The sequence below is a fragment of the Cajanus cajan genome, chromosome 2 (assembly GCF_000230855.2).
Source record: "Cajanus cajan strain Asha chromosome 2, NIPB_CcT2T_4, whole genome shotgun sequence".
NCBI lineage: Eukaryota > Viridiplantae > Streptophyta > Magnoliopsida > Fabales > Fabaceae > Cajanus > Cajanus cajan.
Window position 1 is genome coordinate 68,228,272 of NC_138518.1, and position 27,892 is coordinate 68,256,163.

The 27,892-nt window shown below is 29.1% G+C and overlaps 2 protein-coding genes across 8 annotated transcripts; one reads left to right on the forward strand and one right to left on the reverse strand.

Moving 5' to 3' along the window:
* Window positions 1–312: 312 nt before the first annotated feature.
* Window positions 313–11,154, reverse strand: LOC109810697 (F-box only protein 6). 7 transcript variants are annotated; one of them, XM_083068814.1, is made up of 5 exons: window positions 10,988–11,154; window positions 6,483–9,425; window positions 6,244–6,365; window positions 2,116–2,198; window positions 313–589 (listed from the first exon to the last, which is right to left on the reverse strand). In XM_083068814.1, the coding sequence occupies exons 1-2, from the start codon at window positions 11,062–11,064 to the stop codon at window positions 8,180–8,182; spliced, it is 1,323 nt and encodes a 440-aa protein (XP_082924940.1). In that variant the 5' UTR covers window positions 11,065–11,154; the 3' UTR covers window positions 313–589; window positions 2,116–2,198; window positions 6,244–6,365; window positions 6,483–8,179. The 7 variants fall into 7 exon arrangements, with proteins under 7 accessions (XP_082924940.1, XP_082924938.1, XP_082924941.1 ...); XM_083068812.1 differs by having other exon boundaries at window positions 6,244–6,388; XM_083068815.1 differs by adding an exon at window positions 1,865–2,032 and having other exon boundaries at window positions 6,244–9,425.
* Window positions 11,155–19,600: 8,446 nt separating this feature from the next.
* On the forward strand, window positions 19,601–25,419 carry LOC109810735 (Transducin family protein / WD-40 repeat family protein). Its single transcript, XM_020374280.3, has 13 exons — window positions 19,601–19,685; window positions 19,884–19,957; window positions 20,077–20,240; window positions 20,535–20,613; window positions 20,958–21,137; window positions 21,232–21,330; window positions 23,186–23,351; window positions 23,461–23,567; window positions 23,704–23,843; window positions 23,927–23,999; window positions 24,412–24,527; window positions 24,759–24,876; window positions 24,979–25,419. Exons 2-13 carry the CDS (start codon window positions 19,910–19,912, stop codon window positions 25,111–25,113), a joined length of 1,425 nt encoding a protein of 474 aa, XP_020229869.1. The 5' UTR covers window positions 19,601–19,685; window positions 19,884–19,909; the 3' UTR covers window positions 25,114–25,419.
* The last annotated feature ends 2,473 nt before the right edge of the window (window positions 25,420–27,892 follow it).

Below are 27,892 nucleotides of genomic sequence, written 5' to 3' on the forward strand. Positions count from 1 at the left end.
TTTTTATCTAGATGAGGGACAAAAACAAATATATATGGCTTTCATGCCTTATATTTTCGTACAATGAATACAAAATACATATAATAATAATCGTCTAAATTTTTTGACATCTGAGTTATGCATAAAAAGATCATATACCACTTTCCATCATTTGTCGACTAAAATAATCATTATATAAATATAACTAATTTTTACATAGATAAGGAACAGAGACAAAATCATTAAAGAAAGTAAAATAAAAAAACTAGACGCGTTCCTACGTGATAATTTTGTTGGACACTCAATAGTCTCCCATCACACCTTCACAATATCTAACAAAAATTAATAAATGAAATTAACAGAAAAATAGAAGTTTGAGTAGGCACTTAGAACCTCTCAAAACCATTACCAAGAGAAAGGCCTTTACAAAAAGAAATTAAAATAAAAATGAAATTCAAAATATAATAAACAAACTCATAAATGTAAAAGTGTTTTCTAATGTTTCCCTCATCTCTTTGGTGTTGGATCTTTTCAAGCTCTCCATAAGATAGTCTCACCCAAGTGATAAGTTCTCATAGTCTTTTATCAAAATTCCAAAATGCTACCTTCACTTGAAAATTCATCACCAAAACAACATTAGAAAAGTTATAAAAAAAAAAAATCAATAAATATAACTAAACTCTAAAGTATCAACACCAAAAAAAAAAACTCTAAAGTATCACAACCATATGATATTCCCAATCCCATATAGGTTGTTCCTTAATTCCAATAGACACATTCAATAAAATCAGAAGTGAATAGCTATGTCTTTCAAGTTTTAGATTGAAATAAAAGATGCAATAATGTTTGCTCTACACAGCCTATTATTTATTCGCTAACAACGGAAAAACAATTTATTATAGTAATACACATCATAACAAAATACATACATCTTTAAAATATGTATAAAAAATACTTATTTACAAACCTTAGAAGCTTATATTATTCTTAAATTACATAAATCAAATTGAAATTATTCGCATCAAATCAACATTCGATAATTTATGTTCATTTTTTTTCTCTTGAAAAACAAAGAGAGAAAGAAAGAAAAACTTGTCAATTTATTTTAGTGTTTTAAAACTGGTCAAATTATGCTAAAAGTAGATTCCTATCTAAATTCAAATAAACTTTAGATGTATTAATCAATTCTCAATCAAAACAGTACTAAAATATGATAAAGGTTTCTTATTATTCTAAGGACTCTTTCTAAAAGTCATTTGTCTTTCTTATACGATTGTAACTTTATGAATTACTTTAAATTAATACTCATCTCATGTAACCAATTCTTAAAGAAAACCATCTTTTGCATAAAAATATTTTATCACCTCACCCTCTTAATAATGCTTTTGGTGCTATGTTTTCTAGAATCAAAATACTTATCCTAAATCACAAAAGGAAGTGGCGTATGCAACCAAAAGACATAAACAAGAATTAGGTTGACCAAGAAAATTTGGAGTCTAGCTCCTTACAATAGAGGTAAAATCCTTAAAAGAAAACTTTAGAACAAAAAACATGCACATAGATACAGTAGTTATGCAGAATCCTAAAGTGCTCCATCACTTTATCTTTCCTCTTCCTTGCATTTTGGTGTTATACAAGAATTCTATTCTTTTTTTCACTCCAAGTATACCAGCTAGCTTGGTTTTTATTCACAAATTTCTCTCAACATATTCTACCCCTTATTCCCCCTTTGGCTTTCATACACTTGCAACCTAGTAAGCCCACTCCTCTCCCAAGCATAATATAATATATGTGTGTATATATATATAACAATGATTGACCACTGTGAAACAGGATAACACTCAAAAGTCAAAAAATATTTCAGCCACAACCTTAAACCATATACCTTCAACCATATATCCATCATCATTGACTTAGCTTGTCAAATACATGCTTCAACAAATATACTTTTCTGGCAATCATTTTTGGATTTCTATTCGCAGCCACAGGCCATTTCAACTTCATACTATATATTTTTATGATCATTCTTTTCACATTCCAAGTTTCACAAATGCTGAAACAATATAATTATGATAGAAGTTTTAAGCATAAATAGGCTGCAAGATTTAAATTAACTCAGGGCTAGATTAGCCTCACCTTTCATGCATTCCATCTCATCTCCCTTCACAACTTTGTCAATTAGTGTTTGGTTCAAATTTTTGGGAAACCAAATTTCTATCCTGTAAAAAGCAAACAATGCATCAAGGAAGTAAAAGTTCCAAGTTCAATTCTCATCCTAAAAAGAGCAAGGAGTGTAAAATTAAACACACATAAAAGACAAGAAGAAAAAGCTAGCAAATGGCTATTAATATCTAAGAAATAATATTGATAAAAAAAATTAAGGAAATCTTGTAATGAATGGCATTAGAAACAGATTTGGCTTAACTCACTCCCAAAAGGCCAACTCAAGGGAAGATGATTGACAAATTGCGATAAGGAGTAGTCTAGCCATATTCCTAGCCAATGTAGGGCTTTTAACAAACACATCTTACACCTAGAACTACACATCTAGTATATCCTATTTGAAGGAGTGAACATTTCAAGTGGTCCAATACTAGCTTGAGGGAAGAGGATTGTCCAAGTCTTGAAAGGAATGTTCTAGCCATATTCTTAGCTTGAGTGGGATACAAAACAAGATTTTAAACAAAATTAATATATTTGATTTTGGGTTGATAAATTAATTTTGAGTTGAAGGAACTTTAGGTAGCTTTTGTTTTCGATAAAAATATTATACTAAATTTTCCTACTAACTTCCTTTTAAATAAAAGGTCAAAAAATAAATCACATTCCTTTAAATTTAATTTTGAATAAAATCAATTTTGCAAAGACTTGCTATTACATTTTACCAAGAGATAAGCTGCATTCAAGCACTCAATCTATTTTACCATTTACCAAAGAACAAACTCTTTTTATCAAGTCCTAACTCTTGAAGACGCATATCAACACAAGGTATTTGAACAACCAGCCAAGCCTGGTAGTTTTAAGAATTTTGTACAATACAAACCTAATTTTATACAATAGAAATTTTTCTCAACTCAAGATAAAACATCAAGCTCTCCAACATAAAATCTATAGAATGGAAAGAGCAAGGAAAATTGAAAACAGACTTCAGGAAAACATTTTTAAACAGAGTTAAGACACTATATAGCATAGCAAACAACTTCAAAAAGAAAATGAGTTTACTTTTACCGTCATTTATTTTTATAGACACATATTAATTGTTTTTCTTGTGACCCTTTCTTGCAACCAATTAACTGATTTCCTTTACATTTTTCTCTGCTTCAATTTATAGCTACCTAACTAGTTAACTACTTAAAAAAATTCCTTATAGGGCCTAAATAATGACGATTAGATCACTTGATTACTTGGGTGACTATCCCCTATGAAATAATGTTCTACATCGAACCTTCAGGCTTAGTTTTGTACCAAGCCTAGATATATTGGCCCTCGTTTCATTATGGTTGATCTTTCATTCTTGTGGGCTCCCTATTTCTCTCTCACAATTATGTTCCTTAAAAGGCATAAACATAATTTTTCCACTCTTCCAAAAAATTGCAAACAAGGCTTTCATTTTTGCATCACCCTCTCAAGTTGTCTGCAGAAGAACTATTTAGCTAATACTTTAACCATGGAAAAAATAATATTATAAATTTTATAAAGCACCTAATAATCTGTGTGACAAAACTTTCTTAGACAAAAGAATGTATGATAGAACTCTCAGGTTCAAACAATAAAATAATTTTTTTAAAATAATGAAACTAATAAAAATCTTGGAACTTATTCTTCAGCAAGAGAAGTTAATAAAGATGCTCTAAAGGCTAAAGCTGTAAAACTGAAAAAAAATTGAAAAACCTTGCCTCAAAACTCAAGAGGCCCTGCCATTTTGAGTTAAGACAATTAAAGGCACACATCGAATAATAAATACAAAAACTATGTTCATATCTTATGAGACAAATGGATTGAGTCTGAGGAAAACAAACCATGCAAACAACAACCGTATTAGGGAAAAATTTGGAAAATAATGTCATACTTGTAGAGATTGGAGATTCATGAAACAAGAACACAGAATCAACCCAATTTGGAAAATAATGTCACACATATAGACAATCAAAAAGAAAGGTAAAGAACCGAAAAACATAAATAAAAAAAAATATATCTTGAAACGTGAACATGGAATCAGCCAAAATATTAAATGTGGAAATTATCCAAAAAAAGGAACAACATTCACTTCCAATTTCCTCCACATAGACATCTTCCTATATTCATTTTGATTTAATTAAACTTTCTCAATATACCGGTTTTAAAAATGAAATTAAAAATTTGAATTATAAAAACTAAATTAAAATCTTTGCTAGTCCTCAATAATACAGAGGGCAGAAAAAAATTCACAAAACAATGAATAGAAATATTGATGGTTGAGCTGTAGGTATAGCCAAATCAGCCAATAATTCGGTAATATGCACCGGAATTCAGAAAAAGACAAACCCTTCAACAGACAAACATACAGACACATATACAACTCTAAACACATCTTGAGAAAAAAGTGTTTATACATACATAAGAAGGGTAAAATACATATATGTACTATAAAAGAAACATTACATAACCTGAGAAATTATTAATAAATTATATGAAAGCTAAAAATGACAATAAGAAAGAAAGCCAAAGAACTGAAAATTAACAAAGATCATGATATGAAAACATGGAATTGGTAAAATTAAGCAGAGAATCAAATTCATGAAACAAAGTTAAAGTAAAGAACAAGTGAGAGATAAACATGCAATCATTTCAAAGCCAAAAGAAACAATCAAAAAGAGAGTCAAAGAACCGAAAAATTTAATAAGAACATGAAATGAGAACACGGATTTGACGAAATTAATCAAAGAAATAAAAATGTGAAACACATGCAAGAAAATAATGTTAGAAGAAAGAAAAAGCTAAGACCTCAGCGGGAAACCCGTTCATGCAAAGCATGACCCATGGCCGCAAAACCCTAAAATCAGACATGACCTGATAATGTGAAGGAAATGAAAACTTTAAAGGGGAAAAAGTGTGCAGCTAGCAGTTTAGGAAAAATCTAAACTTCGCTATCTTTTTAATGAAGAGTAAATGCGGAATATTTCTTATTAATATTTTTCATATTTTAAGTCGATAATATTTGTTAATTCTTTTCTCTTTTAATTGTTTTTGTGGATAATATATTTTTTCTATATCTTCAAATATTTTAGGGATGTTAAGTAATGCATAATATTTTATCTCCTAATTTCATTAGATTTTTATTAGTCAATTTAATTCATATTTTATTATATATAAAATAGTTGTAATTAAAAATAAAAATATTATTAAATGATTGACATTTAAGATAATTACTTAAACTCTAAATTAATTAAAAAACTATTTGTAAAATGATAAATGATAAATATAATTATAATGAAATTAATTTTAATCGAGACAAAATTAAATTTTTAAGATAAATTTTAAAACAAGATAAATTCTTAAGATTTATTAGGATAAAATTAACGTTTACGTGCCTATTTATAAAAAAAAAATAACATTTAGGATAAGTGAATACTTTTTTTTCCTAATTTTATTATTTAGTAGTTGTAATTTTTCTTGGCTAATATTTTTTAATATTCCAATTCTTTTTCTATTTTATTATAGGTAAAATATGTAATTTTATTTTTTTCAATTTTAAAACCGGTATATCGAGAAAGATTATAAATTTTCATAGTCGTAATTATAATTCCATTTCACAATTCACATCATTACCGAACACCGAGCACAAAAAGAAAATGACAAAATAAAATGGAACAAAAAGGATTCCAAGAGAGATCAAAATGTTGGAAAATGAACATTCATCCCATTCCCCGGTCCCCCTTACAATGGTCAGAAATTATTACTTGTATTCTTCTGATAAACTAAGATTCACGGATCGTGATTCGTAAAGGATGTGAGAACACAAAGCTATAAAAATTGCAAGGTCCATAAATCCTTTGAAGCATAGCACATACATGATAATAATAATAATAATACAAAATAATATAATTAAAAGAAATGCGTCTGTTATCAGAGATGGAGGACGAAGATTATGAATCGGAATGGGAAGAATGGCGGTGATGCCTACGGGATTGCAAATATACATTCGCACTCGTATATTTATTCTTAATCGGAAGATTGGGATTAAGATCAAGAATGCGGAAAGCACAACGAATAAAAGTAAAGTACCATGAATCATGTTCGAGACGGCGAGCTCGACGGCCTTTCGGAGTTTGGTAATCGGCGTCACGGAGTTCGGAGCCGTCATGCTATGCTACTGCTATCGCCATCGTCAACCAATTCGCGTTTCACTGCTATCATGATGCAGTGAGGGCTTGCAACGGAGCGAGGAAACAGTGAACACGACTGATTCTGAGGGCGTTACGAAAAGTGGAATGCGTAAAGAAGAAAGAGAGAGTAAAACGAACCGCGAGCAGGAGCACGAGAAGCGCCAGGACTCCAAAAGACTTCTGACTCTCTGAGGCACGTTTTCGTGCGGCTTTGAGTTTTAATTTTTAAATACTCCATTTTCTATTTCTATTTATTCTTTAACACGTGTGAGGAAGGTTTGCTTTTTTGTTTAAATTTTTTTACTTCCATCGGAAGGATTTAAAAGAGGGACCAAGTCACAAAGTGACTTTAATGATCACTTTAATTAGAGGGACCAATTCACAAACTAATATTATCTAACTTATATATATATAATTTAATTATCTAATTTAATTATCTAATTTACCCTTTTTAATAATCACTTTAATCTTTATTTTTTTTTATTATTATATTTTTTTATTTTAAAAAATTTTAAAAAATATTTTTTAATCAAATTTAAGAACTAAAAATTAATAAATCTATATTAATATATATAAAAAATATCACTTTTAATAACTATTTTTAATTTTTATTTTTATATAAACTATATTATCTTTTATTTATTTTTCACTAACTACTTTTTTTATAAGTAAATTTTTTTTAATACAATAAAGACACAAAATAAAGGCACGAAATGTCTTTTTTTTCTAATAAAATAACGTCAATTAGTATCGGAGTCCAATTTTTTTACATTATTAGCATCGTGAATATATTTCTTACTTTGCTCCCAGATAATGATTAATTTATTTTTTAAATATTTCTTTATTCTTTATTTAACCCCCAAAAGATAGCCTTTGTCTTTCCATCGGCCACAACAAGTTAGAAACCTGAAAAATTAAAAGAGATCTTCCTTCATCTTGATCGGCGCAACAAATCGTGGTGGTTGCATAGAATCATAGTTTTTTTTTTTTTTTTTGACAGTAATCATAGTGGTTGTTGTTCTTTGTTCCTACCGTCTTAAAATAGACAACTATAAATCTATAATAAACCGTAAAATAAGAATGACCTTAACTTGAAGTGTACTGCATTAATTAGAAGTTGGAGGGAGGCATCAAAATTAGAATCCCAGCTTCTTCACCGTGTGACATGCTAGAAGCAGTCCGACAAAAGCTACGGTTTGTACTACGCAAACAGCAGTTAAGCACAAGTGTGGAACAGAGATCACGACTTCTTTTAAAGTCACAAATTTGTGTAAAAACATAATCTTATACAATGCAAGACTGCAAGAGCAAAGATTCAGCATGAAGTGGCTAAGTGACACCAGAAACACCCATATTTATAGTTCCCTGTTAAGGGAGAGGCCAGGTTGAGAACGTTTGAGGCTCTTCATATGCCTCTCCGTTGACTCACGAGGCTTCAATTTTGAATGTATTTTCCCTGAAGAAAAAAATTATAGCTAATAATTCCAGCCCCATTTTGGACCTTCCAGCTTGAAAATATGAATGATACTAACAGGAATTAAACCTTCACAACCTTCTAGGTGGTTGCATTGAGACGAGAAACATAAAAACCTCTTATTGTCCCTCTTCATATACAGAGAAAAGTCTTGAAAACAACCTTCACCAAGTGCACGCTTGAGAGCATGGAGAAAACATTAAGTACTAAAAACCCGCATCATTTTCCATCTGCTTTGTTAACCAGCAATGAACATTATCATTCCTACATCAGCATTAATGGCCAGCAAATCGCAAAGAACCTCATGATTTGTGGTAACTGGGAAGCATTCTCGGGCCATCGCCATATTATACAAGCTAAATCAAGCCATTATAGTGAGGCATGGATAAAATGCAGTACCATGTGTTATCCATTGCCGCTTTCCTCCATGTGGCACCACACAGCTAGGAACCTTCACCCATTCCCTACTTGCTATGTTGTAGGTAACCAATCGATTCATTTGTCTTGATCTCAAGGATAGCATGAGCAAGCCTTTGTTTCCCAAGCAAGTCATTCTAACGTGCTTCCCATAAAAGTCCAAGCACCATACGTTTGGCATTCTGTCAACCTCCTTCCACAAGAAAGTCATCTTCTGCAGCTCCCATATGCATATGCATGTGGCTGCATTCTTCGTGAGCAACCCCACAAGCAATATCCGGCCATCACACTCAGCCAGTGTGCGGTCAGTCAGATCCGATGGTGCGGGGATTATGTACTGTGTCCAAACCCCAGTTGCCATGTCATAGGATACAATCCCTTCGGGATCTGAATGCATGAAGTACAGGGTGCTATCGATAGAAATGGCTTGTGACCTAAAATAGAGTGACAGAGGCAGCTTGATATCTGCAGGCATGTTTCCTGGATGGCTCCAAGACTTTGTTACTGAATCATAAATTTGATATTCTGCATCACAACCCACCAATAGGATCTTGTAGCCAGTACCAGTTGAGTTTCCATTTACTGTCATCCCTACAGCAGCACGAGACCAGAGCCTAACTGACTGAGTTGGTAATTCCTTTAATGATTGAGTCAAAGGGTTACAAACATATAAATTTTGATGATAAATGTCAAGAAAGCAAACTAGACCCCCTGCAGAAGCCACTGGTAGAAGTAGAACCATCAACTTCGCAGGCAGTGTTGATATAGTGGGATGGTACCATTTCTTCATAGAAGGGTCATACATGGATCCCGAATTTGCATGTTCATGACTTATGTAAAACCATGGGTTTGCTCGTGGGACTTGAGCACAATGCTGAGAAAAACTTTGAGAAGTCAGCAAGGAATTCCATCGTTGGCATACAGAGCGGAAGCGGAAAAATGTGGCAAAGGGAAGACGTGCAATCACAGGCTCAAATAGATCCTCAGGCAAATCTTTCCAAATTTGTTGTTCCATAGCTTCATCCCTGGAGGACCTTCCAGATGATTTTCCCCTGCTCCTATCTCTTCGAAACTTCTTAGATGGATGCTTTAGAGGTTCCGCCATCCTGAAACTTCCAGACTTTCCAGCTGCCATTACAAGGCTGTAGAAGTCATCTACGGAGTAATCATCAATGTCAAAGAAGGACCGTCTGTGAAAAGGATGATCACAGATATTCATAAACTTTATTCCATTTAGTAGAACAAAGATGCAGAGGAAGACCAGCATGATACATAGGAAAAAGCTTAAAATCAGACCCAAAACCAATGCACAAATTGATATTCTACTCCAAATTAAGACTGACCTACTGCATATTTCAAGGATCAAGAAGATATCTTTTAATATCAATTTAAACACAAGAGATTCAAGGTGCTAAAGCAAAAGCTTTTCCTTGGTATAACACTGACAATGAAACAATAACATAATCCAGACAATATGTTGTTTATCCAATAATGACAATCACTCGGTTAAAACAGACACTTGAAGCATAGATGTTCAAATATGAATCTAGGTGAAGAGATGGTAAAAACAAACAATTAGGGTATGTTTGAGAGAGAAGGTAAGGCTTATTTTTAATATTTAAAAATTAAGATATTTATATAAAATTTATAAAAATAAAAAATAGAATAAAATAAAATAATAAAAATAAATAAATAAATAAAAATAGAAGTTTAGAACATTAACTTTACGCTAATTTGTTATTTTTTTATTTATTTTCAAAAAACTATCAAATTAAAGACTATTCATTAGAAATGAAAATTTTGCCTCCCTTTCCTTAACCTACCAAACATACCCTTATAGATTAAGGATTCTGAGCAACCAATAGTGAACAATAAATAGGCATGTTAGACTCTGATCTTTGAAACGATTGCTTACAGCCAAGTTTGATGCAAGTTCACTAAGCCATTCATCCTATCACTTGTCACGCATAAGAAATTGTATTTTATACACATTGAGAACCAAAGTGATCCATCCCTTCTAACAATCCTCCTTCAGAAAGCCTACAATCAAGCATTATCAATATTCTACACTCTGATTAACATACAAGAATACACATCCGGACAGCTTCGAGAGTGGACCTAGTGATGAACTCAAACTTGCCTCTGCTGTTAAAGCAAGGAAATTGCCTCTAACCGCAATAGAATATGGTTCTTACTTGTGTGTCTCAGCATGTTTCTAAATTATCGTTTTTTTCAATCTGTGTCCGAATCAAGTCCACCTCTTTCCTTTTCACTTAAGCAAGAATTTGCTGTAAACATGCTCAAACTACTATGATAACAATGAGACTCCCAAGTTGATACCAACAAAACACAAGGAACAATGACAAGATTAAGAACCATCAAATTGCAGCAGTTAATTTTCTCTATTACAATTTAAAAGAGCAAAAACAAGCACACGGGCAAGCAAGGGCCAAGTCATCTGTCTTCATAAGTTTCACAATTTAATGTAGCAACAAACAGACACAAAACAAGAGAAGCAACAGAAAATCTAAATATCTATCTAGGTTATGGTATCGGTGAGCATATTGTTAATGAGTGCACACTCCATAGCAGAAAGAAAGAAAGAAAGTAACGAAGTGGGTTTAAAAAAAGGATCAACCTTGTTATGGTTTATGAAGGGAGGAGGTTGAGAAAAAGCATAAAAGTAAAGTGTGGAGGAAAAAGAGAAGAAATTGGAAAAAAGGGTAAGTAGATCTAGGAGAAAGGAGGAGACCTGGGTAGTGAAGGGGTGAAAGACGGAGAGAGAGAGTGAGTGATGAGCATGGCAAGCCCTTCTTCTTCTTCTTCCATGGCCCCCAACTCGATTGTGTAAAAACCTCTCTCTCTCTCTCTCTCCTTGTTACCCGCTCTTCATTTTCCACGTTGCTTTCCACACAACGGAGTTTTACTCACGGCTTAAATATCTTTTTCTCCTTCAAATTAATTTTATTTTTACTCTTTTAAATTCTAAATTAATTTTTTTATCTTATAATTTCAAAAAATATATTTTAATTTTTATATATAAATTTTGTTAATTAAGTATAATTAATATTGTATAATTATATCAAAATATTACTTTCAAATATATTATTGATAATTTAAAAAACTAAAATAATTTTTAAAATTACATAAATTAAAAATAACAATTTTAAATTTTAAGAATTAAAATTAAATTTAATATAAATTTAAAAAATTAAAAGTATATTTAAATATTCATTTCACCCACTCGTTCGCTACTTTAATTAACTTCAATTTGGTCTACAATTTCATTGGTAAAACAAAGTGAGTTTAATATAGCACAATGATCATAAGTGCATAATAATTTTTATTTTATAAATAATTTTATAAAATTAAATTACATTCATAATTCTTTCTTTTATAAATATTAAATTGTATTATCAATTGAATATTATCAATTATACATCAACCTGATTAAGTATTATAATCCGGCCTAACCAAACATAATTAAAGATAACAAGGACACTACAAATACAAATGAAATGGTAGGAAGGTGGTAATCGAATTTTTGTAGTAACAGTTAAATCTTAAATAAAAGAAAAAATTCAATTTTCCTTTGTATTTATGTTACTTTTCGGCGGTGAGCTCAAGGTTTCTATGTTATTTTCTTAGATTACAAATCAATTTTATAAGATCGAGTTTATTGGTAAAAACAAGATGTAGATATATTTTGAAGCACTTTATTAAAACGGTGGCAGAGCATAAAAGTTATTGGCATGGTAATTTGAAGTTTTTTTACACTGCAAGGAGGGAGTGAGAATGTGGTAGAAAGAGTGGTGATGCATTCCAGTGTTGCACGCACGCACGCAGAGGGGATGATTGATTAGTCTGAATGTGAATGATGATTTTGTTAGGTTTACGGAAAAGGCCACTCAAAACTAATCGATGCCATTTTCCACTCACACTCACTCATTCCTCATAAGTGCCATGCAATGAGTGACATTGTGGCAAGGAGTTGTTGTAATTATGCTTCCCCACCTTTCACTCATTTCTTTAATATCTATTCATATCCCACTTTTATTTTACAACATAACACAATCCTATTATCAATCTCCTCTCTTCTATCTCTATGGGGAAAGGATTCAGTAATTTCTATGCTGTCAAAAATATGGTTTATTACTTTTCTTGTTTCATAACATTTCATATTAACTTGACCATCAAATCATAAATAAAAGTGACAAAGTTGAATTGAATTTTTGGCTCAGTCACGTGTATTTATTAACTGCAAACTCCCAAAGCACGACATGTGGATTGTGACATGTTAGGGTAGGGGGTAGGACGCGTAAGGTAGGTTGACACATCAACATCAAGTTAATTTTTTTTCCCTTGTTTTTTAAGTTTTCCAGAAATTTCCATATAAACTTAATTCTCGTCATGTTTCAATTTTTACTCTAATTTACGTCATATATTTTGTTCCATTTATTATTTAAAAATGTATTTTTTTTATATATTTATTTGTTATTACCATTTCTTTTATTATCTAATTATGTCGACTTTCCCAACTCATTTTTATCACGTTGATGATGGCAAGTTTATAAATAAATAAAAAACTGTTGATTGTAATTTTATGAAAATACAAATCAATTCCGGTATTATATTAAATAATTAGACACATTGGTAATCTTCTATGTTGGACCCTGATCTCTTTGAGGAATTTGAAGAAAGAGAGGATATCTGGGGAAAAAACCACTTTAATGTTAATTAAAACGAGTTCAAATATATAAAAAAGTAATAAATGAATAATAATTTTATCTCATTTTATGTAATTATTTATATTGATCATAATAAATTTTGGTTTACCAATTGAATAATATGACTACTAATGACTAATTATTCCCTAATTTTATTTATTTTCTTCGCTAGTTATGTGACTATGATCATATGTTTGAAGGTTTGATAACATTGAGTATCTCAACACGTTCAGTTGTTAAGAGTGACAAGTTAATGTATAAGTGGTTTGTCTTGGTCTTCTCAGGGGATAAGAATATAAAGTTTTGTGTGGAGATGAAACTTAGCATGGTGGTGAATGATGTTACTAAATTATGTGACATTAACATATGATTATCTCAGCTACCAGAGTGGCCAAGGTTGAGGGTGGCAATGTGATGCGTGTTTTGTCTACGGTGTTGGAGTCATGTCTCAATGGCCAAAATGGCCAAACGAGGGACTAACATAACATGTGTCATTCAAGTTCTCTTTGGCATAATAATATTTGTGATTTATATCGTAAAAAAGAAAATCAAAATACTCACAACATATGATATAAGAATGTTAAAGTGGGTTAAACCTGATAAGTCCATCAACTTAAATCATAAAAACAAGTTAAGTAATTCAACTATTTAATTTGCATGACCTAACTTGCATAATCAGTTAACACAATGAGTCAAAAAGTGAGTTAATATATTATTAATATTTTTTATACGATTATATTATTTTTAAGATAACGTGTGTTTAAAATTTTATTAAAAACATTAAAGCATAATTTGGGAAATTTTATAAAAAATAAAAACTTTTACCGAAGTTCATATTTTAAAGTTTTTAAACAAAAACTGAAACATACATAAAGCATCTCAATAACACTTTTTTTTAGTGGCTAGATGTGTGCTATGTATGTAGTAGACATTTTTTTCACATGTGTTTTGATAACTCGCTAAATTATGAAATAAAAATATTCGCTAAACTTATTTCCAATTTCATAACCTTAACACTCCTACTGAATGTTTACTATTCGTGAGGAGAGATAAAAATAAATTGAATTGGGCTGGAATTTGAAAGCCTTGAATTTGTCTTAATTTTTGTATATAAAGTCAAAGTGTAGCCTATTTAATAAGACCTTTTTAATAGGAAAAATACTACTTTCGAATAAATCAATAAGCCTAAGCTTTTTTATGGAATGATATGTTTGAATCTCTAATTAGAACACGTATTCAATGTCAAAAACTCAACATTTTTTTCTTCTTCTTAATCTTGAGTAAATTTTATTTTTTTAATAAGATTTATTAAATGGGTAAAAATTTGTCTTTAAATAGGTCAAACTTATAGAGATCATCTGAGTCTTTAAAAAAATGAAAATTTGTCTTTCTATATATAAATTATAACAAATTTTTCTGAATGAAAGTATTTCCGGGGCTTATTGTTTTTAACTATTTTCATTGGCAAGTATGTTTTTAGATTTTTTTATAAAATTTTATATATCTTAATCTATCATTTTTTTACAATTAAATTTCAATATGTTTAATAATCATCAATAGTTAAAATAATCTAATAAAAGAATATTAGTATAATTGATAATTATTTATCATAAATATAAATATAATTTACACGATAAATTTATTTATTGTAAATTTTAATTGTAATATAATATATTAAAAATATTTATTTATTATAAAATTTGTATATAAAAATAAAAAATAAATTATGCACTTCACAAACTAAAACATTAGTTACATAATATCAAAATAATGCAACAAGATTGATACAACGACGGAAGCATTATAAGCATAAATAATAATATTGTTGTTTTTGTTGAATAGTTAACATGTGTATATATATAATACTAAAAAAAAAGTTATCGTGATGTTAAATAGTTATATATATATATATATATATATATATATATATATATATATATAGTTTTAAAAAGCGGACCAGTCATCGAACCGGTTAAGGTACTGGGTCAGTGGGTCAAAGGTTGAACCGGTGGGTCACTAGTTGAACCGCATGACTCGATTTTTATTAAAAAATATTTATATTAAATATATTTTATACTTATAAATTTTAATAAATTCATATCTTATTTTAAATTTCAATTTTTCTATCTTATTTAAAATTATTTTTATTTTTATTTTGTAAAAAAAATACATAAAAAAATTACATGTTAAACGGTATATTAATACAAATTAAAAATATAAATAATATGTACATATATAATATGTTTGCAATTAATATCACAAAATAATATATGTAATATTTACATAGATATTGCATTATTAAATATATAATTTAAAATTAATAATATACTATAAAAGTTATTTAAGTTGTATATATTGCAAACAAATATATTAGAACAAGTAGTCATTGTTATATTTAATAAGACTCCTTGCTTTTTAATTAAGAGATTCAATTTTCATTATTATTTTTGTGATTTATGGTCCCTTAAAAAAATTTTAAAAAAAATTTTAAAAAAAAATTTAAAAAAAATTTAAAAAAAAGTGGTTGAACCGGTTTGACCCACCGGTTCACCGGTTGAACCGGAAAATTGACCGGTTCAATCCGGTTTGAAATGGGTCGACTGCATAACCGATCCAACTTCAGATTCGAACCGGCTGGACCACCGGTTCCCGGTCCGACCGGCCGGGTCGGTCCGGGTTTTAAAACACTGTATATATATCCTAAATATTGTCTTGCTTTATTTAAATTGATTAAATTCTTAAAAAAATCTAACTTGATTTATTTAATAAATAAACTTGTTTATATTTGGATTTCGAAGTTACTATTGTTAATATAAGCTCTTTATTTTTTTTTTACCAATTGAAAAAATTTGACAATCACATCATTTTATTTTGGAAACTTAGATTAGACAAATATAAAATAAATTAGACAAATATAGAATAGTTTGTTCAAATATATTTTGAAGTGAAGTTTGTTAAAACTTCATATTTTTGACTGAAGAATTTAAATGAAATAATTTATTTTGTTAAATTTTTTAAAATATTTTATGATGAAATATTTTGTTTAAATGTAATTTTTTATATATAATTTGAAATCTAAATATTTTTAAAATAATAGAATTTTAAATTCTAAAAAAAAGTAGGTACTTGAAATTATTTATTTTATTTTTCTTATTTATATATATTTTATCTCTCTTCTATCTCTTAATTATTAAATATTTATTTATTTTTAAAATTATTAAATATTATATAATATATATTTTTAATTATTAAAATTTTTAAAAATAAATAGTATTTATTTTTATAAAATTTAATTTCAAAATCTTAATATATATGTATATATCATATATATATATATATATATATATAGTGACGGATCCAGAAACTTTAGATAGTGGAGGCAATATTTATTCATATATTTGTAATATTAAAATTTTATAAATAATTTTTTAAAGTATAAATATATATATCATAATTATTTTTTACAAGCTTTTATACATATGCTTATAATTAAAAATAAAAATAAACTAGGTCAAACTAGATTATATTATAGTTTAGTAGGTTTAAATCTAACTTTCTTTAAAAATACATATGTTAAGTATGACTTATTTATCTGTTACAAACATTTTTAAAATATTTTGTTAGAACTAAAATCTTAAATACCTACTTTATAATAATTTAATACTAATAAAAATACAAAAATAAATATGTTAAATTTTATAAAAATCAAGTTTAATTTATTTATGATATAAACATATTTTTAATATCTAATATAAATTTTTAGATGACAAATTATTTCAAAATATATTTTATAATAAAAATTCTAAATAACATGTAAATCTTCTGATATTTCCTATTTTGATTTTTTTAATCAACATATACAATCTTATTATTTTAATTTTTTTAATCAATGTATATAAAAATAAAAAGTACAAATGGTAAACATGCATCCTACAAATTTTATTTTATCAAAAATTAATATTTTAATATATTACATTATATATGTGAACATTAATATATATATATATATATATTGTAATTAAATTTTTTAAAAATTGATTTATTATTAAAGAATATTATTTATCGCATATAAAAATTAATTTACTTCAAAAATTTTATAGATATAAAATAAATGAATATCTCCTCAAAGTTTATATTTTATATATATAATAATATAAACATATAGATCTATTTTATTATAATTATTTTTTTAAAAAATATATAACTTTTTTTGATAAAAAATATATGTATGTCTCAAATGGTAGTGAGGACAAGTGTCCCTACTATGATCCAAGTAGATCCGTCCCTATATATATATATATATATATATATATTTAAAGTCAATTTTATCAAAAATCAAATTATCAAATTATTATATCTAAAGTAAAATTAAAAATTAAAAAAATTTAAATTTATTTATTTAAATAAAGATGTAAATAATGATAAAGTTAAAATCAAAATAATTCAATTTTTTTAAAAATTTTAAAATTCTTCGTTGAAACACATCATCAAATAAAATATCATTTAAAAGTTGATAAAGTAAAGTTAACTTTAATCAAACAAATATACACTTAAAGTGCGATCTAAGGAACAAAAAGTTCCTATATACAAAACTTTACAAGATGAAATCAGATCAAATTTTACAAAGACTGCTTTCACTTGGATGGAATCGAAGTTTATGTCACATTATTTCATTTTCTTCTTCAAAGCCCTATTCTATTTACAATAATTTTTCAAAAGTAGTCATTATGACTCGAAGTTGTATCATTCGCCCATCTTTCGTCTTTCTTCATCGAGTATGGTCTTTAAGACATTTAATGTTATATTTACTACTTTTTACCAATTAGCCATCTTTGACAAGATAAAAACAATTTACATATCTTTCTCTCTTATACTCATTTTAAATTTTAACTCATATTCACTCCTATATATTTGATAAAAACCTATCACCACAAGAGCTTACTCTTCGCACTCTCACTCACAAATTTTGTTTAAACATTTTTCTGTGCTACAATGGTATAATTCACTCTCCTATAGTTCAATTCTCTCGAAGTACTCATTACGAAATTAACAAAGAAAAATCTTAGGTCATCTTCTATCATATTTTTTTTATATCTTATTTCAACTATTACTCTATTCTATCATTTTATATATATATATATATATATATATATATATATATATATATATTAATTTCGTTTAAATACTCTTCTATGGTGATGCCCGAACGGTGTTATTCGCTCTCTCACAATGTAGTGTTTAGTTCTATTATTATTTTTTTCTTTCTCCCCTTCCAACAACAATCGTCTCCTCTCCCTTTTCTGAGATTTTTTCAACAAATTAGTATTTTAGTTTAAACATATCACATGCTAAGTGATTATTATATATCTAAAAATTTTATAAATAAATATTTTTAAACATATAAATTATATTTTAAATATAAAATAAATAATTTATAGTGCTTTATAATTTTTTAATTATTAATAATTTATTTTAAAAATATCAACATATAATTCATAAATCAATATGATAAATAAAAAATTAAATTATATAAAAAGTTAAAAAAAATTTATATAAAACTATATTGCACGAATCTAGTATCTAAAAATACTCTTATAAAATATTCATTTACATTTAATATATCCAAGTTGATTTAGAACAAAAGTGTTATGTCATTCTCTATAATTTTCTTTTTTTGTCCTTTTATCTTTATCAGATTATTATTATTATTTTTACAGAATCTTTAGCAGATTTTTGTTTAGCCTATTTCATTTATTACTTTATTCTCTCGTCTAAAACCATCGTCTATAAAATCATCTTTTTAATTTATCATTTATTCCTGCGTGACTTTAACAAATGAATAAGATTTTAAAATAAAAATATATTTATCAAATATTTTTTTTAAGTGAATAAATACTTCAAATAAAATTAGGAATATATTTATCATCAATATAAAATCAAGGAAATTATAAAACATCTAATTGTATGATAATTTTTTTTTTATAAAAAAAAATTAAATTAACAGGAGTACAGAAATATCCTAACTTGTTACAAAATACAAAGTCAGGTAAATAAAATCTAACATAACTCATACAAAAGGTTGTATGATATAAATTATCAATTAAATATAATTATAAAATTTATATATTACATTTGTCCCGGATAATATGCTAGATAAAATGTCAATACACAAAAAAAATAGAATTATATTTTAAAAAAATAAAGTATTTAGGGTAAATCTATTTTTGATCCCTCAAATTAAAAATTGTTGTTTTTAGTCCCTGTAATTTCAAAAAATCTTAATTTAGTCCTTATATTCAAATTTTGTTAAGAAACTTATCAAACATTATTGTATAAAATTTACCTATTGGTGTTCCTATTGGTGAAAATATCACATTAAATCCAGTTGATATTACATAACTGTCTTAATTAGTCACTTTCAAATATGTTATTGGTGACCTAAGGGACTAAAACAAGATTTTTAAAAATTACAGGGACTAAAAATAACAGTTTTAAATTTGAGGGACCAAAAATAAATTTATCTTAAATTCAAAAGACTAAAAACATATTTAAGTCATATAATTTATATATTAAAATATTTATAATTATAAATTTTAATTTCAATCATTTATAAATAAACATAAATTTTATAGGAAAAATTATTATTACTGAAAGTTAAGCCCTAAAACTAAAACCCCATTCGGTGGCTCAACCACACACTGTCTCTGCCCCCAACACCTACAGGTATTCACATTCTGCACTCTTTGCTCTGTTTCAGGCACACACAAGCGAAGTTTCGATTTTTACCTATTTATTTAGTCATAAACAATCCCAGAACGCTTTATGAATTGTGATTTGGATGGGTTATGCTTGTTTTTAGAATTTGACCTAACATGTTATGCGACTCCTTTATAACACACTGCCTTAACGATTTTCTCTCAGTTTTCCCAACTCTGCGATAATCGAAGATGACTCGCGGCATTAAACATCGTATGAAAGCCAAGAGCAAGAGCAAGGTTTAATCTTATGCCCTATTCAATGCTTTTATAACCTCACTTCATGCTGGTCTTTTCTGGGCACCTCTATTTTTTTTTTTAATTTTAATTTTTGCTTAAATTTATGAGGGAATAATCAGGGGTCGAAGAAAGAGGGTGGGTCCTCTTCATCTTCGGCGCCACAAATTCCAGCGAAGGTGTGGCAACCTGGTGTGGACAAGTTGGAAGAAGGTGAAGAGCTTCAGTGTGATCCTTCTGCTTACAACTCTCTTCATGGCTTTCACATTGGATGGCCCTGTTTGAGGTATGTGTCAATGTCATGCCCTTTTTTTTTCATGTCATTTGTTTTTTGTTTGGCTCCCAATGAGAGGAAGAGATCAAAACTTTAAGGATTTTTTGATAAGTGAACCTGCTTGTTTTTGTTGGCATTGTTAAATGTTAATAATGATAGGATCATTTGGATGTTATGTGAAGTTCCTTTGGCTTTGGTTTTGCAATTCAAATGGAGAATCTTAGCCACCTTCAATGGAAACTTGCTTTACTTTCTGCTTAGTAACAGTAATCTGAGTTATAAAATCGTTTTGGGACTTTTTGACAGCTTTGATATTTTACGCGATTCTCTGGGCTTGGTTCGAACAGAATTTCCCCACACAGTATATTTCATGGCCGGGACTCAGGTCAGTGTTGTTTCTTATGATTGTTTTGTTTTTGGTTGTGGACGTTTCATCAATCAATTTGGAGTTGGTTAGTGTTTTTTATTCGTTAGAAATATCACATGGGGTAACAAAGAAGTTGAAATTTGGGTTTGGAGACAAATATTTGTGAGGAAATTTCCCTTTTAAGGGATTTCGAGTTTTGAATACAAATTTCTTTTCCTTTTTATTATAAGTGGTAATTATCTAAACAAAACTTGATGTGTACCCGCTCATAGTTATGTTGTACACTTGCTTTGCTTCCTTTGTCTTTTTCCATTACTTCTTTTGATTGACCAAATCATATTGTGGCAATGCATGTGCCACAGGCAGAGAAACCTTCTTGGAATTCTATTGGAATTTTTAAAGTATCAAATATTTCTGGAAAGAGACGTGAGCCAGTGCCTAAACTTGGAACTGATGACTCTGGAATGGATGATGAGGATAGTGACAGTGATGATGATAGTGGGGATGAAGACGAAAATGATGCTCAGGGTCCTAGTTTGCAGGCAACTTCCTCTTCATTTGTGTTTTTATTGTTTCATTTCTTGACTTCTTTAAATATGATTGTACTTACATTTTGATTGTTTTTCACATCTATAGTTGCGCAAGGTTACTCACCAAGGATGTGTCAATCGTATACGCTCAATGCCACAAAATCCCCATATATGTGCAGCTTGGGCTGATACCGGTCTTGTGCAGGTCAGAATTTTCATCCATTTGATTTAGTTTTCTGATTGGAGGCTAATTTCAAGAAAACCTTTACTTGTTTTAGAATTAAAAACTAGGACAAGTTGATGTGGTATGGAAGGTTCATCAATCATCATGTTATGATAAAATAAATGAAAGTAAAACTGGGTATCTGCTGGAAAAGTGTTGGTTCATATCGGCTTTGTTTTATAAAAGGAAGTGCAATGATAAATGTTCATGAGATCATGTGTGCCTGAGGCTAACATCAACATGTATGATAAGTCCTAGCTTTTTATGGTTTTGGATGCATGTTCAGAATTACATTACATTATAAATTCTGCTCAAGTTTTCTGAGATGTATGGATAGAACCTTGAATAAGTAAATATTTGGTTAAATTACTCTAGAGTGTTATTTCCTGAAGTAACTAATTATCTTAGTTTTATTAATTTAATTATAAATGAATTCAGATTCTTTTGGTTCATGAAAGGAGCTCTCACTTAGCACTTTTAAACTCTTCTGTAGTGGCAATCCTTTCCTACATGCTATCAGAGGGTTATTTTAATTTGCAATGATGTTTCCAAATGCAACTTAGACAAAAGGTTCATAATAGGAATAGAGGGAGTATATTATTTAATAGGTCAAGTTCTTTTCAGCCAATTGTGTTGTTCAATTTTGTTTTGAATGCTGTTATTTAGCCATGGGTTGATGCCCCAGATTTTGTTAACGCTAGTAGAGCCATTACATAAATTCAGCATTTTCACGGATGTTCAATTAAGCTGAAAAGGGTGCAAACTGCACAAAACCCTCAAAGAATTGCTTGAAAGATTGAAGTTAGCTACTGAACGGAGTCATGTAAGGGCTTGGAAGTTGGGACCAGGTACTTGCTTTGGGTGTACTTAGGTGACAAAGAAGAATATTATAAAGGGAGTAATGCTAGATTGTCTCTCTATTTGGGGGATGAAAAGTTTGTTGGTTACTGTCCATACATTATCTAGAAACGTTCAGCTTGGTAGTTTGAAAGTTTCATTTTATGGTTTTTAAGAATAAACCAAATGATGCAATTTTGAGTTTTTACATGAGATTTGAGCATGATAAGGTTCATGTATGAATTGAATATAGGAATTTGAGATTCATCAGAAAAAGAGAAATCTAGGAATGTGAGGATGACAGGATGTTAATAAAGTTATATTATGTCACTTAAATGGATCAAGTGTCCCCATTCAGGGGGAGGAGGGGGGTCTCTAGGATTGGGAGGTTATGTTTTGATAAGACAAAGATCTATTTATTTTGACTGTGTATGACTTTTGATTAGCAGATGCCAGAGTGTATAAGATCAAAGTGTTCATAAAATGGGATGGAAATTAGTTAAATACATGATTTTTGTGGCTGGACTTTGCTATTTAAAATTATTAATTATCTAACACATGTTGCAAACATTAAATTTGAAAAATGGAAACATAAGGCTTGACTTCATAAGTTAATATTCTTTAAAAAACACGTTTGTTTAGTGTATATTGGATAAATCAATTAGGACTGCAGGGCTCTCTTTGAGTCCATAGTAGTGTGGGTTATAATACTTCTAATGAAAGTTCATATGAGTTACTGTTTGAATTAAATATGATAAATTCTAGCTCCTGGTATAGTTTACTCTTATTGACACGAATGTGGTCGCCTAGTTCTAAGTATTGTAACATTTAAATTTCTGAAGATTCTTAAATTATTAGCTGCAGCCAGAAGCTAAGGTTAAAGATCAGAGTATATTTTTCTGCATCATCTCTTTCAATCAGAAAAAAAAAAGTTAAATACTGTACTAAGCCATGTCTTCTATGTAGTATACGTAGTCTGATACTTGAGAATCAATTTTAGGTCTGGGACCTAAGCTCCCACCTCAATGCTCTAGCTGAGACTGAAACAGAAGGTGTCGAAGGAGTTGCTGCAGTTTTTAATCAGGACCCGTTATATAAATTTAAACACAAAGATGAAGGTTATGCAATAGACTGGAGTCCTCTTGTTCCTGGAAGGCTAGTCTCAGGTAATATTTAGTTATACATTTTTCATTTTAGCAATATTTTTCCCTGGCATGTCTTCATATTCAGTTATCACAGATATATGAAGCTTGACAATTATCTTCTTTTTTGAAGGGGACTGCAATAATTCTATTTATCTGTGGGAGCCGAAATCTGCTACAACATGGAATGTTGATAATGCTCCATTTATTGGACATGCTGCTAGTGTTGAAGATCTGCAAGTATGTGTACTAATATGCAAAGCAATAGTTGCTCTTGTAGTTTGAGTATATAGTTTATGCTGTACACTCTAATATCACCATTTTATCTTTATCTATAAATCCTACAAGAGTAGTAATGTTCAATTAATCCCTGCAGTGGAGCCCTACAGAACCTCACGTGTTTGCTTCTTGTTCTGTGGATGGAAGCATTGCAATATGGGATATCCGTTTGGGGAAGTCACCAGCTGCGTCTTTTAAGGCACACAATGCTGATGTGAATGTCATGTCATGGAACAGGTATTAATACATAAATTTTACGGTGTTCTGTCAACTGCCATTCTAGATCCCTTCATCACTTTGTACTTTATTATACTGAGCAGGTTGGCTAGTTGTATGTTGGCCTCTGGGAGTGATGATGGGACTATTTCTATTCGTGATCTCAGACTGCTCAAGGTATAGGTAGCTTGACCTTAGTTATGACAGGAAGATTACTGTGTGCATATGACGTGATGTCTCATGTAAATGATATTTCTAGATTTTGTTATATCCAGCTTCATTTTTCTGATTATTCTTTTTTCCTTGTGTGCCCGTAGGCATATTACGTCAATATTTGTAATGCTGTCTGAGATGACTTTATTTTCCTCTGTTTCATTTTCGCATGCTTTTTGACCTTTTATTTTATACCTGCGAATCAAGTGCACGTAAATGCATGTGTGAAGGAGCTTCTAGATGCATTATGGTGAAAAACTATTATTGTATTTTCTATGATTTAGAAAGTAAATTTCACATTGTCTGATTTCTTTCTGCTTATTATTTTGCTTTTGTTATTGAAGCTGATGTGAAAAGTGCATTAATTTATGGGCAGGAAGGGGATTCTGTAGTAGCACATTTTGAGTACCACAAGCACCCAATAACATCCATTGAGTGGAGTCCACATGAAGCCTCTTCATTGGCTGTTTCATCATCTGATAATCAGCTCACGTGAGTAAAAAAAGTCATTAATAGCATTATCTGCTGAATTACATTTTGCTTTTATAATATTAAGGGAGATTTTTAGGTAAATGGTCTCTCTTCATGCTTAATACATACATTATACAAGTTTATCGTGTCCTGTGATCCAAATACACGTGTGAGCTTCATAGTACCAGGGTGCCCCTCTTTTTATTATTACATATTTGGAATTTAAGAAGTTTTTGTAATCTTCCACCACAGAATATGGGACCTTTCTTTAGAAAAGGATGAGGAAGAAGAGGCTGAATTTAAAGCTAAAACCAAAGAACATGTAAATGCTCCTGAAGACCTGCCTCCCCAACTATTGTTTATTCATCAGGTATGTCCAAATGATCCACTCAATATTTACGTGAATGGTAGAATATAACTCCATGATCAATTGTATTTATTTATTTATTTATTTTGTTTTGAATTAAAACAGGGTCAGAAAGACCTGAAAGAGCTACATTGGCACGCACAGATTCCTGGAATGATTGTATCTACCGCAGCAGATGGATTCAACATCCTTATGCCTTCAAATATTCAGAGCACACTGCCATCAGATGGTGCTTTATAACCATTATGAGTTGGAAAAGTTGCTTCTGAGTACAAACCATGGTGAATCTACTTGAATGTTGAAGAAAGTTTCCTTTTGTATTCTTTCCCCCTTTGTTCTTTTTCGGTTCCTATCGTTTTCTTTTTTCCTATGCTTCAAGTTTTGTGGATTATCCGGTTAGCTTGGTATTCTTCACTTGATTTTGAGTGCAATTTTCGTGTAAGCTATGTGACATAAATTGATGCTAGTAATATAGACCAAGTAAAATGGAAACAAACATGCCAGTGTAGCCGATATTTTATTTATATATTTGTCTTAATTTAGCCACTTTAGAATCTTTTTAGCTAATCAATAGTTGAAATTTTGTTAACTAGTGTATTCACTATTTTCTATTCATTGGATGTTAAATTTAAATGTGAACTATAGCATAAAATCCAGACTAATCGAATGTTGAGTGTTTAAATTGACAAGGGCATATTGTTAATTTTGTTAACTTCAAATAAAGTAATGAATATAATAATTATGAACAATTAACAATATTAGACTTCATTAACCTTACAACCAAATATAATAAATGAAACTCACGTAAATGTAGGCGAACTAGTGGTGCCGACTAGACATTTATAATCGATTAGGGGTAAGGTGGTATTCCGTGTATAATGCAGTTAGTGAAGTATAGAACTATTTTTTTAAAATATTAAAATAAAAGAGACGATAAAAGTTAAATAGGGAATATTTACCAAAACAAAATTGGAAATACGAACATACATTCATTAAAAAAATCAAATTTGAAAGGTTGAGAAAATATAAAGGAGAAAAAGAAGAAAATGAACAAGATTAGAAAGGAATTCAACAATAGTGTTACAGGATTTCATGAGAAGACAAAAAGAAGCTAAAGCTGATCATATTTGGAAACAACTAGTTGTGTCACTCATAAGATGCACGGGCATGTTGTTATATTTATATGAACCTGTAAAAATAATTTAGATTGAATATTTAATTATAACAATTTGTTGATAATTTAAATTTTGGAGACAATAATCTTAAGATCTCAATCTTTTAAAAACTATAGATGGGAAAATAATAAATCCTCATAATCATAAGAATCATTACTTAAATGAAAACTACAACAAATATAACATCAAAAGTTTTGACAAAAAAAATATGGTTAAATAATTTTTTTTTCATAATTCATGAGATGCTAAAATATTTTGTATGATACGTATCAATTTACATCCAATTTTTAATATATTCAGGTGTATCATATCATTCTTAGGAATAATCAGTAAATTCATATTCGTGAAAAATACTTAAACTCGTCCTAACTTTAATGTAAATACTTGATTTGAATACGAGTACGAATAATATTCGATTATTAAATCAGGTATGGAGACAGAGATGAATATATACTTACTATCTCGTACCTGTATTCACTTTAAAATTCTAAAAAATTAATTAATTAATTTAAAAATTTACTTGACATTTATGTAATTTTTACTCTATTTTAAATTTATGTCAGGTGAAACTTAATTAATGTAATTTTGTAATTGTTACTCCATGTTAAAATTCTCATTTTTTTAAAATTTTATTTTAAAAAATATTTAATTAATTTTTGGATGGATATAGGTATACTTGGTATCCGATGGAGACGGAGATGAAGACACAAATTCCATGCTTGTTGAGTATGAGAATGATGATATGTATAAGGTACGAGAACAAGGATGAGGATAGTAAAACTCACAAGTGCCCCACCTAGTTGTCATCCTTAATCCTCCTGCCAAACATCCTACATATTAAAAATGCAAAACTATTATCAAATGTTCTACATATGTCATACTAAAAAAATGTATTATTTTTTTTAATAGAAAGATGTAACATGTATAATTTTTTTAATGGAAATATGTCACAAATCTAAATAGAAGTTATGTATCTGACCTAAACTTATAAATTTCTAAAAAAACATCTATATAAACAACATATAATTGTTCATAGGAGATAATGGGTTGTATAAGATAAACACCAACACGCTTTAAAAATTGTCTTTGACTTTTATTAATAGTCATTGCAAATAAAATATGCAAAGAGAATTGTCTTCTTTGAAATTTGAATAGAATCCTTCATTAGAAGGTGTTGATGATAGTTTAGATATATAAATCTTCATGCCAAATTTACTATCAACTATAACATTTCCTTCAAGTACATATTTTCCTATTTTTGAAAGTATCAACCTTGTATTGTTGCATAGACTTGGAGATTGGTCTATGTTTCTCAATAACATAACCGTTACCTCTATTGTAAGTTTTAACATAAGATTTAGAAGAATGAAAACATTAATGGTGTTCAAAAATTCTAGAGTGTGGATATCATCATATTTATCAACAACATCATTAATTAAGAATGAAGTATCAAAACTTATATATGATTTTTCTTTAGTAGGAAATAATGACAACATGTAATCATTAAGCATATAAATAGTGTCATTCTTATGAGTTAAGACAACTCTATCTTGGGAGAATGATGAATCATTCATACTGCGTAAAAAATCTGGATAAGTAGAATTTTAAGAAGAAACAATTGAATCTCCTTTGTTCTTAATGATCAAATCTTCATGAGTTTAAATATTATATTATCGTCATTACTTTCTCTAATATTTTCATCAACAAGTCCTAATATTCAATATGAAATTTGTCTTTCTTTTTGTAACTTTAAAGGGAGAACCTCAATCATGCAATCTCATGTTTGAAGTCAATGTAAGAATTTCAAAAAGGTTTCATAAATAAGATGAATTAATTGTTGCATC